Below are 14,993 nucleotides of genomic sequence, written 5' to 3'. Positions count from 1 at the left end.
TATGGGCTAAGGTTTAGATAGGTCACAGTTTAAGCAAGAGGTTCAGCAAGGTCAACCGACTGGAAGGAGCGATCTGCAACTAGTTCTCAGGCAGTAGACAAACACATAGGCCACTTGTTGGTAACCGTGGAGTCGACTTAGGTTCAGATTCTACATTTATTACAAGAAAAGTAATTGGCTTTTCGTTTGTTGGAATTCAGTCCCTTTAAGAAGGTACCTAGGTTGCTTTAAGCTTCTGATTTCAGTTGGTTTAATCTAACATTCTTTGGAGTTGTTAGTAGCCTTTTGATAATTTATTGTTTTTCATTGTAGTTGCTCATAGTTTCGCAACTGTGTTTTGGCTGTTAGTAGCCTTTTGATAACTTATTGTCTTTCATTGTAGTTGCTCATAGTTTCGCAACTGTGTTTTGGCTGTTAGTAGTTTTTAATGGTTTATTGTCTTTCATTGTAATTGCTCATAGTTTCGCAACTGTGTTGGCTGCTAGTTAGCCAATTGGTCTATTTTATCTCATTGTTGTTGCGGATAGCTTTAACTCTGTAGTTGACCTTGTCACAGTGGTTAAACTTAAGTGAGTTTACAGGCAATTACAGGAACCCTTATTGGAGAGAGTTGTTGCTACGAACAACTTCGTGTGTTGTTATTTGCTGTGTTATCATTTTTACAAATTGCTATAAGTAGGCCTATCATAAGCCACTATGGCAGAGTCTGAGGATACGGTAGCAGTCAATCAGTCTCTTCCTAGTTCACCTTCAGTAAGTGCTGAGTCGGAGTTTGCTTCGATCCTGCGCGAGATGCAAAAGGAGATGGCTCTAGCTAGAGAGCAGGCTCAACGCAGGGAAGAGGCCTTGATGTCTCTGCTCACGGCCAAGTTGAAATTAACAGAATCAGAGCCTGAAGTGACTAAAGGGGAAGATGAGCCATCTGGGTCTAGTCACACAATGAAACCATCTGTGTCTAGTCACACGATGAAACCATCTGGGTCTGGTCACTCGATGAAACCATCTGTCAAACAAGAACCCCATGAAGATGAGCACGATCAAAATTATAGTTGCAGTGGTAGGCTACTCCCCATGATGAGTCGATGTACCATGTGCTAGATGAGGTTGAAGGCAATCCCAGCTCCCAGGATACGACTCCAGTAGGTACCCTTGGAAGTCAGTCTGTGAGGGTTAGAGCATCCCGTGAATCCCCAAGTATACCACATCGTTTACCTCCAGGTTTGCATCATCTGAATCCGTCCCCCATGCACCTTCCGCAACTTCAAATAAGGAAATTCTGTGGTGATGTCGCTCACTATGCAACATTTGCGCAAGAGTTTGGGGCATTTGTGGAACCCTATTGCACCAATGATCACCACAAATTAATGTTCCTTCAAATGTATGTTCAGGATGAGGCAGCCGAAGTTATTCAGGGTTGTTCTTCATACGTGGACACTGGACAAAACTAAAGCTTATTACAAGGCTTGGGAGTTACTACATGGTAGATATGGAAGTGGTGTCCAGCTCATGCACAGAGCGAAGGAAGATCTCTTAAAGGGTCCACGAATTCTTGAGCATGAGTCTGGGTCACTTAATCAGCTGGTAATTAAAATGAACAGCTGTAAATGTTTGTTTGAAAGTAAGGGCATTTTAGGTGAATTGAACGGTTCAGAAGTGCTAGGCAAAATCTTGTTGCGACTTCCCGTTAAGTTACAGGAACAGTTTGCCAAGCTGTCATACAGCAAGGAAGGTTGTGGCCAAAGGGCTACATTTAGCGACTTGATTGGAGTGGTGGATGATGCTGCCCATTACTCACAATCAGAATGGGTGCAACAAGTGTTCCAGAATCGTGCTAAGCCTAACTCCAGTAAAGCAAGAGAAGCGACAAGGCAGCCAAGGTTCAAGACCTTTGCTACTAAGGCAGCCGGTGCAGAAGAAGCAAAGCAATCGTGCAAGTTGTGCAGTGATGTGCACCCATTGTGGTCTTGTTCTTCATTCTTGGACATGTCATCGGACGCAAGGTTTAAGTTTGTCAAGTCGAAAGGTCTCTGCTATAACTGCCTTAAAGAAGGTCATTTAAGTAGGGCATGCAAGTTCCAAAGAGCATGTAAGGTTTGTAACCGAAGACATAACACCTTGGTTCACCTTAATTCAAGACAGCGTGATTCCACAGCGAATGCAGAAAGTGTTTCCGATAGACAGGAAACTGTAGCCGTCGCACGCAAAGGTCCAAGTAGTAAGGTGTCTGCTATGCTCAACATTCTGCCAGTGAGAGTGTAGGAGGAAGGTTCGAAGAAATTCACAACAACGTATGCGATGATGGATACTGGGTCTACCACCTGTTTGTGCAGTGCTAGCTTGGTTCGCAAATTGAATCTAAAAACAAAAAGGGATGATATTGAGCTGCAATGCATTAGTGGGGTAAGTAAGTGTGGAATAAGTACAGGAAAGTTGTGTGTTCAGGGAATAAATGAGGATCAATCCTTTAGAATTCCTTCGTGTAGAGTGCTAAGCGAGTTGCCTCGTTTGGAAGATAACATCCCTGGTGCCAATTTGTTAAAAGGTTATCCTCACTTGGCAGATGTAAACCTTCCCCAATTGCAGTCAAAAAAGGTGGAGTTGCTAATAGGGGCTAATGCTCATGAGATGTTTAGAACGTCTGAGCAAAGGTATGGCCAGTTTGGGCAGCCATTTGCGCTACATACTGCTCTGGGATGGACTATCTTTGGGTCAGACTATGAGTCAGTATCGGACGCAAATGGTGTCTGCTCAACATGCTTGTTCGTTAAGTCGTCACCTGCTGATAGCTCATGTCAGCAGATAATTAACATTTTAAATCAGGATTTTCAGGACATCGACGAACCCCAAATAGGTGCGCCCTCTTTGAATGACCGGCAAGCACTGAAGGTTATGGAAGACACCATTCGCAAACAAGGAGACCACTATGAGATGGAACTGCCATGGAAAGAGAATGCGACACTGCCTAACAACCGACCTGTTGCAGAAAAGCGACTTGGAGGTCTGAAACGTAAATTAAAGGCAAATCCGGATTTGCACGGTCAGTATTGCGAGAAAGTTAATGATTACATTCAAAGTGGTTATGCTAGTCGTGTGCCTGATGATAAATTAAAGTGTTCGGATACCGTCTGGTACCTGCCTCACCATTGCACCGGGAAAAAGTTCCGTGTGGTTTTCGACTGTGCTGCTAAGTTTCAAAACGTTTCCTTAAATGATAAACTCTTACAGGGACCAGACCTCAACAATAACTTAACGGGTGTATTGTTGCGATTCAGGCAAGGTAATGTCGCTGTTGCAGCAGACATAAAGGCCATGTTTCACCAGGTCTTTGTGTCTGAGAAGGACAGAGATGCCCTTCGATTTTTGTGGTGGCCGGATGGAGATATGAGCCAGACCCCTGTCGACTACAGGATGAACGTCCTGGTCTTTGGAGCTACATGCTCTCCGAGTTGTGCTGCGTTTGCCTTGAAGAAAACTGCCAGTGACAACGTAACTGCAGCTACTGAGGAAGTATTACAAACTGTAGATAAAAATTTTTATGTGGATGATTTGTTAAAATCTTACGACACTTCGCAGGAAGCTATTGCAGCAGTCACCCAATTGAAGTCACTCTTAGCCAGTGGGGGTTTTAACCTTACAAAACTTTTAAGCAACACGGTCGAGGTGACAAGTTCTATCCCCGAAGCAGATCGAGCATCGTCTGTGCTGGACTTGAACCTTCGTGACCTACCCACAGAGCGAGCACTTGGTGTCTACTGGAACATCGCGACGGATAGCTTCACCATCAAGGTAAACATAGAGCTAAAATCTTTTACTAGAAGAGGTCTGCTCTCGATGGTTAGTCAAGTCTATGATGTTCTGGGGTTCGTGCAGCCTTTTATCCTGCCAGCCCGTAAGCTTTTGCAGGAAGCGTGTCAGGGTGGAGCGACCTGGGATGAACCGCTGGAGGAGTCACGAAGACAGACGCGGGAGGCTTGGCTGAATGGACTTCCCCATCTTGGTGGTATTTCCATCCATCCAAGCCTCAAACGTCAGGACCAGGTAGTTGACCATATTGGTTTGCACGTGTTCAGTGATGCTAGCGTCACTGGTTATGGCGTTGCATGTTATATTCGAACCGTTTATGTTGATGGACAGATAGACAACGTATTTTGCATGGGTAAATCACGTGTAGCCCCTCTCAAGCCAGTGACCGTTCCGCGTCTCGAATTGACCGCCGCCACCATCGCTGTGAAGTTATGTTCGTTCATTTGTCGCGAAATGGACTTGAATTTTGATAGTGTGGTTATGTGGACGGACGCGACGATTGTGCTTCAGTATATTAACAATGTTTCCACCCGTTTTCAAACTTTTGTGGCCAACCGCCTGCAACAAATTCACGCACATACTGTACCCCGTCAGTGGCGCCATGTTCCTACTGAAGAAAACCCCGCTGATATTGCATCACGCGGGTTAATGCCTGACAAGGCTGATGTTGCTGACTTGTGGTTCAAGGGGCCACCATTTTTACTTAAACCCGAGGCTAGTTGGCCTCAACAACCGAATTGCATCAAGGACCTTACCTCGGATGACCCAGAGTTGAAAAAGACAAATATCTGCGCCATCGTCACATCTCCCGTGAGCTATCTGCATGAGCTGCTAGCGCGCTGCTCTAAGTACAAGACCGCACAACGACTAACCGCCTGGTGGTTAAAATGGAAGCAATTCATGAAATGGAAGTATTTGCAGGGTTTCTCGCCTCCGGTTGTAGGACGTCTCACCGTGGATGAACTGAAAAACGCAACTATAGCAATCGTACAGCAAGTTCAATGGGACGCCTTTCATGACGCCATGCGTGCTTTGCCAAACGTGTCCGATTGTACGTCACCAGAAAGACTACACCCCGACAAAGAAATGCGAAACGCCAGCTACTTCCAAGAGTTGCGTCAACTAAGCCCCTTTGTTCTGAACGGGGTCATGCGTTCGGATGGGCGTTTACAAAATTCAGCTCTCCCTTTTCAAACCAAACATCCAATCATTCTTCCCAGCAAGCATCGAATAACTGACATGATAATTCAGGACCACCATGAGAAAGAAGGCCACAGTGGAGTATCTCATGTCCTAAATTCGATTCGTAAACAATTCTGGATACTGCGCGGACGCGCAGCCGTGCGAAGAGTGCTTCATTCCTGCTTTAAGTGCCGCCTTTGGAATAGCAGTACCGGAAGTCAACGCATGGCAAGTCTTCCCGAGGCCAGGGTCATAGCTGGAAACCCACCCTTTGCTGCGACAGGTGTGGATCTGATGGGTCCACTCGTTGTAAGGCTTGGCAGAAGTGACGTAAAGCGATACGTCGTCGTTTTTACCTGTATGGCAACTAGGGCCGTCCACCTAGAAATCGCTCAGTCGCTGGAGGCCTCCGCTTTCATCCAGTCCTTTCGTCGGTTCACCAGCAGAAGACAAAAGCCAAAGCTAATGTTCAGCGACAACGGCACAAATTTCAAAGGCGCCGAACGAGAGTTGAATGACGGCATCAAAGCTTGGAACGGCCAGCAACTTCAGGAGGCAATGCTCCAGGACAATATCGAGTGGTCATTTAATGTTCCGACTTGTTCCCACGCAGGTGGCGTTTGGGAAAGAATGATTCGTAGCATTCGAAAAATCATGCGTGCTGTTGTTGGTGAAGCCACTCTCGACGACTTCGATTTGCTTACCCTGGTAACCGAAATTGAATCGATCCTTAACAACCGTCCAATAACAGACGTGTCCACAGATCCCAGAGACTTAAGTGCCTTAACTCCATCAATGTTGTTAACCGGCTCTATCGACGACTCATTGCCGCCAGACGTTTTTATGAAGAGTGATCGATACAAGCGGTCGTGGCGTAAGACGCAATACCTAGCGGAAATGTTCTGGAGCCGTTGGATGAGTGAGTACCTTCCTTTGCTGCAGCCTAGGCAGAAGTGGTGGGGTACTTCACCCAACCTTGAACCAGGTGATCTCGTGCTACTGATGGACAACAACGCTAAACGGGGCACCTGGCCTAAAGCCATCGTTGAAGAATGCTTTCCCGACAAGGACGGCCTTGTGCGAAGGGTCTGCGTGCGAACAGCAGATGCAGTGCTCATGAGGGATACCAGGAAGATCTGTCTGCTCGAGGGACATTTGCAAGACTATGTTTGAAATTGTCTGTTGCAGGACTGTAAAACTGACTTGAACTAAATTTGTAGTACCTTGTGGCCTTTCATCGGCGTTTTTATTTCAAAGGCCGTTTTTCTTTTATTATTACTGACTTGTTTAATATTCTGTAGTATTTGGTTTCGGTGGTGGCGGTGACTTTAATAGTGTTTCACCTGTTGTTTATTCCCGTACATGTCAGCCATTGTTTATCTCTGGCTTTGTGGCTGACTTATGTGCTACAGTGTTTCTCAGTTGTAGCGTGACTGAAGGCTTCACTCAACATTAGAATGACGTTTTAATCTTGAGTGAAACGACTATGTAGGCCTAATATTATATTCCAGTCACTGTTGCATGCCTGTATTGGCGTTTATTTGTGTGGACGCTCTCATTCTTATCGATTCATCTCGACGTTGCTGGGGCATGTGAGAATTTCGTATATTTGTGTGGACGCTCTCATTCTCGTTGTCGATTCATTTCGACGTTGCTGCTGCACCTGTTGTTTATTCCCGTATACGTCAGCTATTGTTTATCTCCGGTTTGTGGCTGACTTAAGTGCTACAGTGTTTCTCAGTCGTAGCGTGACTGAAGGCTTCACTCAACATTAGAATGACGTTTTAATCTTGAGTGAAATGACTACGTAGTATTATATTCTTGCATGCCTGTATTGGCGTTTATTTGTGTGGACGGTCTCATTCTCGTTGTCGATTCATCTCGACGTTGCTGTGGCATATGAAAATTTCGTATACTGATGTGTAATGTGCTGGTCTCTATTTTCCGCTGTGTCACTCGCTGCCTCGGCATGCTCTGACACCGTTGACAATGGTGACCAGTTAGGCGTGTTTTCAATTTTACGTGTTCAGCCCAAGAGGCTTAAGTTTGTTACATGTAGCCCACTTTACCTTGAAGTTTTATAGTGTGACATTGAAGTCTAGAGTCAGCTTTCCAATCTGTAGATGTCGTTACTCCTTAGAGCCTTATTGTGTATAGAATTGTACGATGGGTCGTTGTGTATTTCATTCTATTCATACGCATTTTTCTGTTAGATGGCCGCTTTGGTCAGGCTTAACTTTCTGATGTTAGGCTATTCAAACATGTTACGATCACCCAGTGGAAATTATGTTCGGACTCGTTTTGTAGGGATAGAAAATGTTTTTCGCATTTTCGGGGCCGGTATGTTACGAACTCGCCCCTTCTCAAATTATGTTTAAATACCGTATTGTCAAGCATGAGCGATTTCGGACATGCGATGTTTTTGTCTCTTCGCTATGGTTAATTTTTGCTTTTTTCGGTTTGGTCTACTGCTAAGGTAAGAGCTTACATTTTTCTTGTAATTGTTTCTTTCATTGTTTGTTTGTGACTCAATAGTGTTCTGCTTGCATAATATACTGTTTTCCTACTTAGTTGTCTATGGGCTAAGGTTTAGATAGGTCACAGTTTAAGCAAGAGGTTCAGCAAGGTCAACCGACTGGAAGGAGCGATCTGCAACTAGTTCTCAGGCAGTAGACAAACACATAGGCCACTTGTTGGTAACCGTGGAGTCGACTTAGGTTCAGATTCTACAAACACCATGCATACTACAGTACAATGGTGGAAAATGCCAGGCCTCTTTGTTTTTATGAATGGAAGTTAAATATAAATCAAATCAACTGAGGATTAACAAATTGGAAATTTTATCAGGGAATGGAATATTTATCTGTAATATAAAGGATAAAATGTGACAACGTTCAGTATTAGATCAGCTTCTACTATTTAGCCCTCCTGTAGCGATCCATTATTTCAACATATAAGTTTTCCTGCCTTTTACTAAAGTTTCTGTAATTTTCCATGTCAACTGCTCCCGAAGTAAATAAGAAAAAGGGAACACAAATAAAATGGTTTGTTCGTCCTTTGACGAGAGCTCTATCAAATCGGACCAGCTCAAGCAGAGCTCAGTTAGACCAGTTCAGCTCTCAGAAAAACATTAAATTGATTGTTTAATTAAAATGTAATAACTCGTGATAATGTTTCACTATCCTGTAATTTCATTATTCTGTACTGTTTAAATTCAAATTGTGTTATAGACCTACAACATTATACGAACACCTTCTGATAACTTAAAATTATAATTCGAACAATTGTGTGGAAATTATTTCATGGAGTCAGATAGCCAAACTAGATAAATTAGATAGATAGAAATTTCATCAGGCAGTTAGACAGCCTTCATCTTAATTCAACTTATAAACAAACCATTCTCATACTTAAATAACCTAAATAAAATATTGCCACACTCCCTTTCCAATATCACATGCGTGGTTGTTGTTGCAGGATAAAACACGGGTTTCGGCAGCACCTTATCACAAAAGATGTTTCAATAATGCTGAGTTAATTACTGATGAATTACCGGTATATTATACTGTATATATCACTTATATTATCGAAAGCGTTACGTAACGTTTGGCTTGAACCTCCTCCCCCCAATATGACGTTAACGTAACGCTTTGCATTACCCCCCCGTCGAAGGCGTTACGTAATATTTGAACGTTCCCTAATTACAATTTTTTGACGTATTTTTTATATTACTACCCGTCTTGCATTGTAAGTTTATACCAATATACAGTACATTTAATTGTAGTGAACCCCGCTCATGTCCAGATTAAGGACACTTGCCATCGGTTCGATCCCTAATAATGAGGTAGTAGTGTAATTACGTTGTTGTGAGCAAAATTGTTTTCACAGAGAGCTCATTTTGTATTATTACAGATGTGATTCGAAGGCAAGCCAAGGCGACGGACAAAGATATCGAATCTGCAATGAAGCAATATTTGAAGGCGGCTGGTGACAGAAACGAAAAAAAAAAAAAAACTCGCAAACAAAACTTCCGGCGCAAATAAAAATTCCGACAATGGCCTACATGAACGCTATCTGTTTTTTGATTGTTTGTTGACCTTTTAGTGTTCACTTTTAATATGTTTACTGTTGTTATTCAAACGTGTTTTCGGAGGGGTGTTTTCCAGTCCTAATCCCTAACATTGCCCCGAACTCAAGCTCTTTGGCGTCAAAACGACCTGTTCTCAGTTTTTTTTCATATTTACCTAATGGATGTCGAAACGCAATAATCACTCATGATTGTTGAATTGTTGATATACTGCATATATCCTACGTCAGTTTACGTTTTTTTCATGCAATGGTAGACTATGTTATGAGGGTTTGAATTTTGTGTTATCTGGCTTTGAAGGTTGCCAGCATGACAGCCACAACAAATGTGCAAACGAAAATGCGTTGTGGTCGTCGTTCAGGCGGCTCTTCCTCATAATTGTGGTTGCCGTGCTGGCAACCATCAAAGCCAGATAGCACAAAAAACTTATTAATTTGAATTTCTCTGCTGGCTATGTCTTTCTTTATTACATCATAGAGTACAGTGGAAGCAATAAGTGTTCTTGATGTTGCTGTGTATTTTCTTCCAGTGCTGTGATTTTGACGTATTGGAATACCTACCATATATGCTTATTGCTTATTTGTAAAAACCCCACAGCTGTTAAGTGAATTTTGACAGTTTTCGCGCAAACAATAATTTTTAAGGATGAAATTCTATTAAAAAAAACTTTCTTGGTTTTCGAAACTAGTTATATATATATATTACTATATACTTTTTAGTTTTCATTGTTTTTATATTACTATATATAGTCATATATAACGATATATAACTAAATATAACTATATGCACTTATAGTTATATAACTATAGTTATGATAGTGTAGTATGTAGTACACAATTGATTTCTAATCGGGAGTAAACTTTACTTACCCTTACCCTAGGGTAAATCTTGCAAGCAAAAATTTGAATCACACCCATTGTAGTTTCGAAAACCAAGAAAGTTTTTTTTAATAGAATTTCTTCCTTAAAAATTATTGTTTGTCCGATAACTGTCAAAATTCACTTAACAGCTGTTGGGCTTTTATTAAATAACCTCATGTTTATAGTCTAGCTTTGCTCTCACATGGCTTGGACTTGTAAATTGTTTTGTTATTTGTATTACAAATGATCGTAAAAACCGCCATTCATTAATTACTGAATCATTTTTTTAGCATTGTAGGCTATCACGAAAATGGAGCTGTGGTAAGACAGTGTATTAAAAATCTTCATTGTTTTAGTTGTTTTACATTCTTGAATTGCGTCTCGCTTTAACTCTTTCATATCTGGGCTTTTTGAGACGATGTTTTTCTGGGCAGAGGCACAAAGTGCCTTAAAGTTTAACCGCTTATAACTTCTTTCAGTTATGAACTAGAATCTTTTACCGCTGGAAAAACAATCGCAAGGCCTTTGAGCGTTGAATGATATACATGTTTGCAGAGGTGGGCAAAGTTACTTTCAAAAGTAACTGAGTTACAGTTACAGTTACTTGGCCAAAATAGTAACTGAGTTACCGTTACAGTTACCGATTTCAAAAATGTAACTAGTTACAGTTACTAGTTACTCATAAATCTCAACATAAACGCTGTAATCCAAATTTAAACAAACAATTGTTTGCGGGAGGCGCATCCATTTTCCTCAACATTTATTAGATGTATCACGCACCCTGTGGTGCAAATTCTTTTCTAGTTACGCAGTTGCCTTTTCCAGATGTAATTTGTTTTTCGTCTGTCTGTTTTCCACACTATTGCTTATAATCGTTGCGTGTTTCTTGATGCCTTATAGTCAGTTAGTTATAGTTACTTTCAAAAAGTTTAAATTTATTGCAATTTATACATATTTTTAGATTGCTGATGAGGGCTTAAGTTAAGCCGAAAACGTTTGACTGTTAAACTACTTGTAAATATGTAAAATATATTGTTGTAATGCTCAACCCTGTGGTATTGTTGTGTTTTGCCTGTCTTTGGTACAAAAAAGCAAACTCTCTCCCAAAACTATATTCTCTTTGAATGCTCGAAACAAAGGAAATCATTTGTTTTCCTTGCTATGACTCGAAGTTACTTGGACATCGACTTCCGATTTTGAATCGAGAAAACAATGATGTAATAAGCAGGCTTGTCCATGGGAATGGGATTCCCACGGGAATCCCATGGGAAATGTCCCATTGGATGGGATGGGACAGCACGAATTGCATTTCCCATGGGACAGTAGCTAGGCATTTTTATTTAAAAATATTTTAGACAGATTGTCAGAAATTCTTCTTGCAAAACTTTAAAATTAATACGATATGTTATGCTTGAATTGCTTTCATAGTTTACTTCACAATCATACAACACTCAAGTCCGAAAGCCATGTGGCCTGGTGTAAGGTGCTGCAGTCTGACAGACAGTTCGAGGTTTTGGAGGTTGTAGACATAAGCAGTGGCGTATCCTGGTTGATTTTCGTAGGCATGCAATGTAGGGAGGGTTATAGCCAATGTAAGGGGGTGTGGGGGCATGCTCCCCCAGGAAAATTTTGCAAATTTGCCATAGGTTTTATAGCTTTTCTTGCAATCTGAGCTTTACTTAGCTGATAATTGTTCGAGCTGTTTTGCAAAAAATGAGGTTTGAAAGACATCATGAATCCAATGTCTTAATTTTATATGTCTTGTTAAACATTCAATACCAGTTAGGCTAAAGCTTTTGCAATGCAATACAACGAATACCAGTTTAAAGTTTAAACCTGACCAGCTGAAATAGGATTAGATTACCGACTACCCAACCGAAAGATCCCTGGTGCTCGGTGACATCGCCAATGACAAAATCTGACTGAAAATTTAACAAAGTCAATAAATTTTGTAGTTTTGTATCTCTTTTTGTACATTTAGTCCTATTTAGTACACATTAGACTTAAATTTCCATAAATTTAATAGCATTTATTGAATTGTATTTTAATGGGAATCCCATGGGATGGGATGGGACGGGACAGGCATGAATTGCTATGGGATGGGATGGGACAGAAAAAAATGTCCTATGGACAAGCCTGGTAATAAGGTTGCGAACAGTGAACGTAACACCGAGACTCCGGGTCCTAAATACTCCAAAACTACGACTCCTGTACACCTCTGGCAGCTTTTTCGACAAGCATGAACTGAGCTATCAAGTGTTGCCAAACACTTTTGCTAAACATTGCATAGAAAGTCACATATTGATCAATCACCAAAAGCAATTAATTTAGCCAAATCAGTTCTCAAAAAGCGCTAAGAAAGAGCCAAATCGCCAAACCATAAATATGAAGCCAAACGTCTTAAAAAATTGTCAGATTTCTGGATTTTGGCGATGAATTCGCCAATATGGCAATCCTGCTCCATAAGATCACAAAACAAGAGCGCCGCGCATGGGCAATGCTGCTCCGATACAGCTGCGAGAAGAATGCATTGTTCCTCAACGCGCAGCAAACACGCATAAAGCATGACACAAACATGTGCAGAGAAATGGATGGCAATTAGAAACAGAAATTTCAATACAAAAGTAACTTGTAACTGTAACTGTTGAAAAAGTGCTAAAATAGGAACTAGTTACCGCGTTTCGTTACTTTTGGAAAATAGTAACGAAGTTACCGTTACAGTTACTCAAAAAGTAACCAGTTACAGTAACTAGTTACTTTTGTAACTAGTTACTGCCCACCTCTGCATGTTTGTAATACATATTATTAAAGTTTGTTAATAAACGTGTTTATGAACGTGGGTCAAATTGGAAAGCTGCCTGATTTTTATAATAAAGAAACAAATCTTTCGTTTTTCCCACTCTCGTGTCATTTGCTTTTTTCTAGACCTCTTTTTCGCTGTGATGGTCAGAAATAAAAACAAAACTCAACTGAACTGTGAAGACGTATTGTCGCCTGATTAGGTACGCTGGGCCGGCCAATAAACAAACTATGTCAATTCGGTGATTACGACGACGTTTGACAGCAATAGATTTATTTTTGATTTGATTCTTTTTGATGCATGTTGTATTCCCATAATCATAACAAAATTGCTCGATTATTGATTTCACAACGCCTTATCGTACCCTAGATTCTTGCAAGTATATTCACTTGTATTTATCTCGTAGAGCGTCGATACAATATAATATAACACCTGTCATGCTACATACATAACGTGTTTTGTCAGCACCACGGTGTAATGAATTCTAGGTCATTGGTTTTCATTATGAGTTCATAGCGTCCCTACAATGAAGAATGAGAGGTACTTCAAGCGGTCCCATCATTGCTAAAAATCATTATACGTTTCACATATTTGTGTAATCGGTTGTAACAGTCGAATTATGCCAATTTACTGTCATTCAACCTATTTAGACAAATATAGATGAGTTTATATCGGACAGAAAACAAAGTATCCTGGCTCATTTTAATTTTTTTGCGCAAAACTTATAAACTTTACAGCTATTCTACGTCATTTTGATGTCTCATGGCACTTTGTTATTTATGAGATGAAGAATACTTTGAATAAGACACAAAGCATTCCTGATTATTGCGGCAAACTCTTGAATTATGTAAAATCGTACTGATGAATTCCTCTAAAGGTGCGATATAGATTATCTGCAACACGTTTGCAGTATATTTAGCTCTGGGAGTAGGCTACTATGAGCAACTGTCCAAATAAAACGACATCTACGATATGTTAGTATGCTAAAGACCAACGTTGCGTACAGGAGTAATGTACAAATGCACATAATACCATGGCGATATTACAAGTCAGGTTACATCATTAGGCTATATGAAAAAAATATGTTTTATGGCCCAATTAATTTGATATTGAAAAGGCCAGAGGTAAAGTAATAAACTTCGGAGCATAACCGTAGGATTTAGAGGAAATTCGGACTATGAATATCAAAGCTAACACATTAGCGAACATATTATTCAAACGTTTCGAAAACTGCTGTTTTCATCGTCAGTCAAAAGTAAGAATGAAGCTATGTTTTTACAATGGCAAAATCGAGCGAAAAATGCGATACAGTAGTTGAGTCACCTCGGCTATCAAAATCAGTCACTCAACAACGATTCAACATCTGCCAACGTTGAATCAATGCAAATGGCTGACTCTGCCAGCAAGGGATAGTATAGCGTCTGAATAATAATTGTAACGAATGTCTGCTCTTTCCTCCAATTATTGTATTATTAAATTTAACTTCTTAATTGCTCAAAACACAAACAGTTGAAGAACAAATCTTCTCACACCCTATGTTGGATTTATTTTTCTTGCAAAATGAAGTCATTTTGTTTCAGCAAGTGGCCCGTGTGTACCTTATACCACAGTTCAAAATTATGGCTTCGAATGTGTATTATGATGCAAGGCAAACGGCAAATTTATTAGCAACCGAAGATGAAAGAGATGCAAATTTTTCGGATAATAATGTTGATTTGCCTTTATCTGATGGTGAAGGTGGTCCGCTAACATCTGACAAGAGTAACGAAGATGAGGTAGTGACCGTCAGACATAGGCAGTCCCAACGTCGTAGGAGCCATGCCGTCAAATCATTAGATAGCGCCTTGGATGAGGAAAATTACCATACATTGCCTGACCAGGAAGAGGAGCGAATGTCGGTGGTTGTTGACTAAAGAAGTAGAGTGAAAGTTATTTGGAGTACCAAGCAACCATCAATAAGAGGAAGACAAAATTCTGCTAATGTGGTGCACAGTTTACCAGGAGTAAAGCGCGATTATCAATATGCAACGACGTCGTATGATGCATGGCGTTTCTTATTTACAGCAGAGATGATCTACATCATTGTTTCAAGCACCAGCACATGTATACGAGAGAGGCTATCGCGAATATCGGAGGCTCAACGAACATCTTGGCATGCTTCACATTTTCAGCAAACTGATGCCATGGAACTAGAAGCATTCATTGGATTGTGGTGTATTAGAGGACTACTCAAGCGAACATTTCACCGAACTAAGATTGCTTT

General features: G+C 40.8%; 1 protein-coding gene across 1 annotated transcript; it reads left to right on the top strand.

The window, feature by feature from the left end:
* The first annotated feature begins 696 nt into the window (after positions 1-696).
* Positions 697-6,159, top strand: LOC145775504 (uncharacterized). The gene is made up of 4 exons (XM_082586800.1): positions 697-1,057; positions 1,219-1,315; positions 1,389-2,091; positions 2,443-6,159. The coding sequence occupies exons 1-4, from the start codon at positions 697-699 to the stop codon at positions 6,157-6,159; spliced, it is 4,878 nt and encodes a 1,625-aa protein (XP_082442926.1).
* The last annotated feature ends 8,834 nt before the right edge of the window (positions 6,160-14,993 follow it).

This window comes from Aplidium turbinatum, chromosome 8 (genome assembly GCF_918807975.1).
Source record: "Aplidium turbinatum chromosome 8, kaAplTurb1.1, whole genome shotgun sequence".
Taxonomy (NCBI): Eukaryota; Metazoa; Chordata; class Ascidiacea; order Aplousobranchia; family Polyclinidae; genus Aplidium; species Aplidium turbinatum.
Note: the sequence above shows the minus strand (reverse complement) of the source record. Positions and strands in the feature narration are given on the sequence as shown.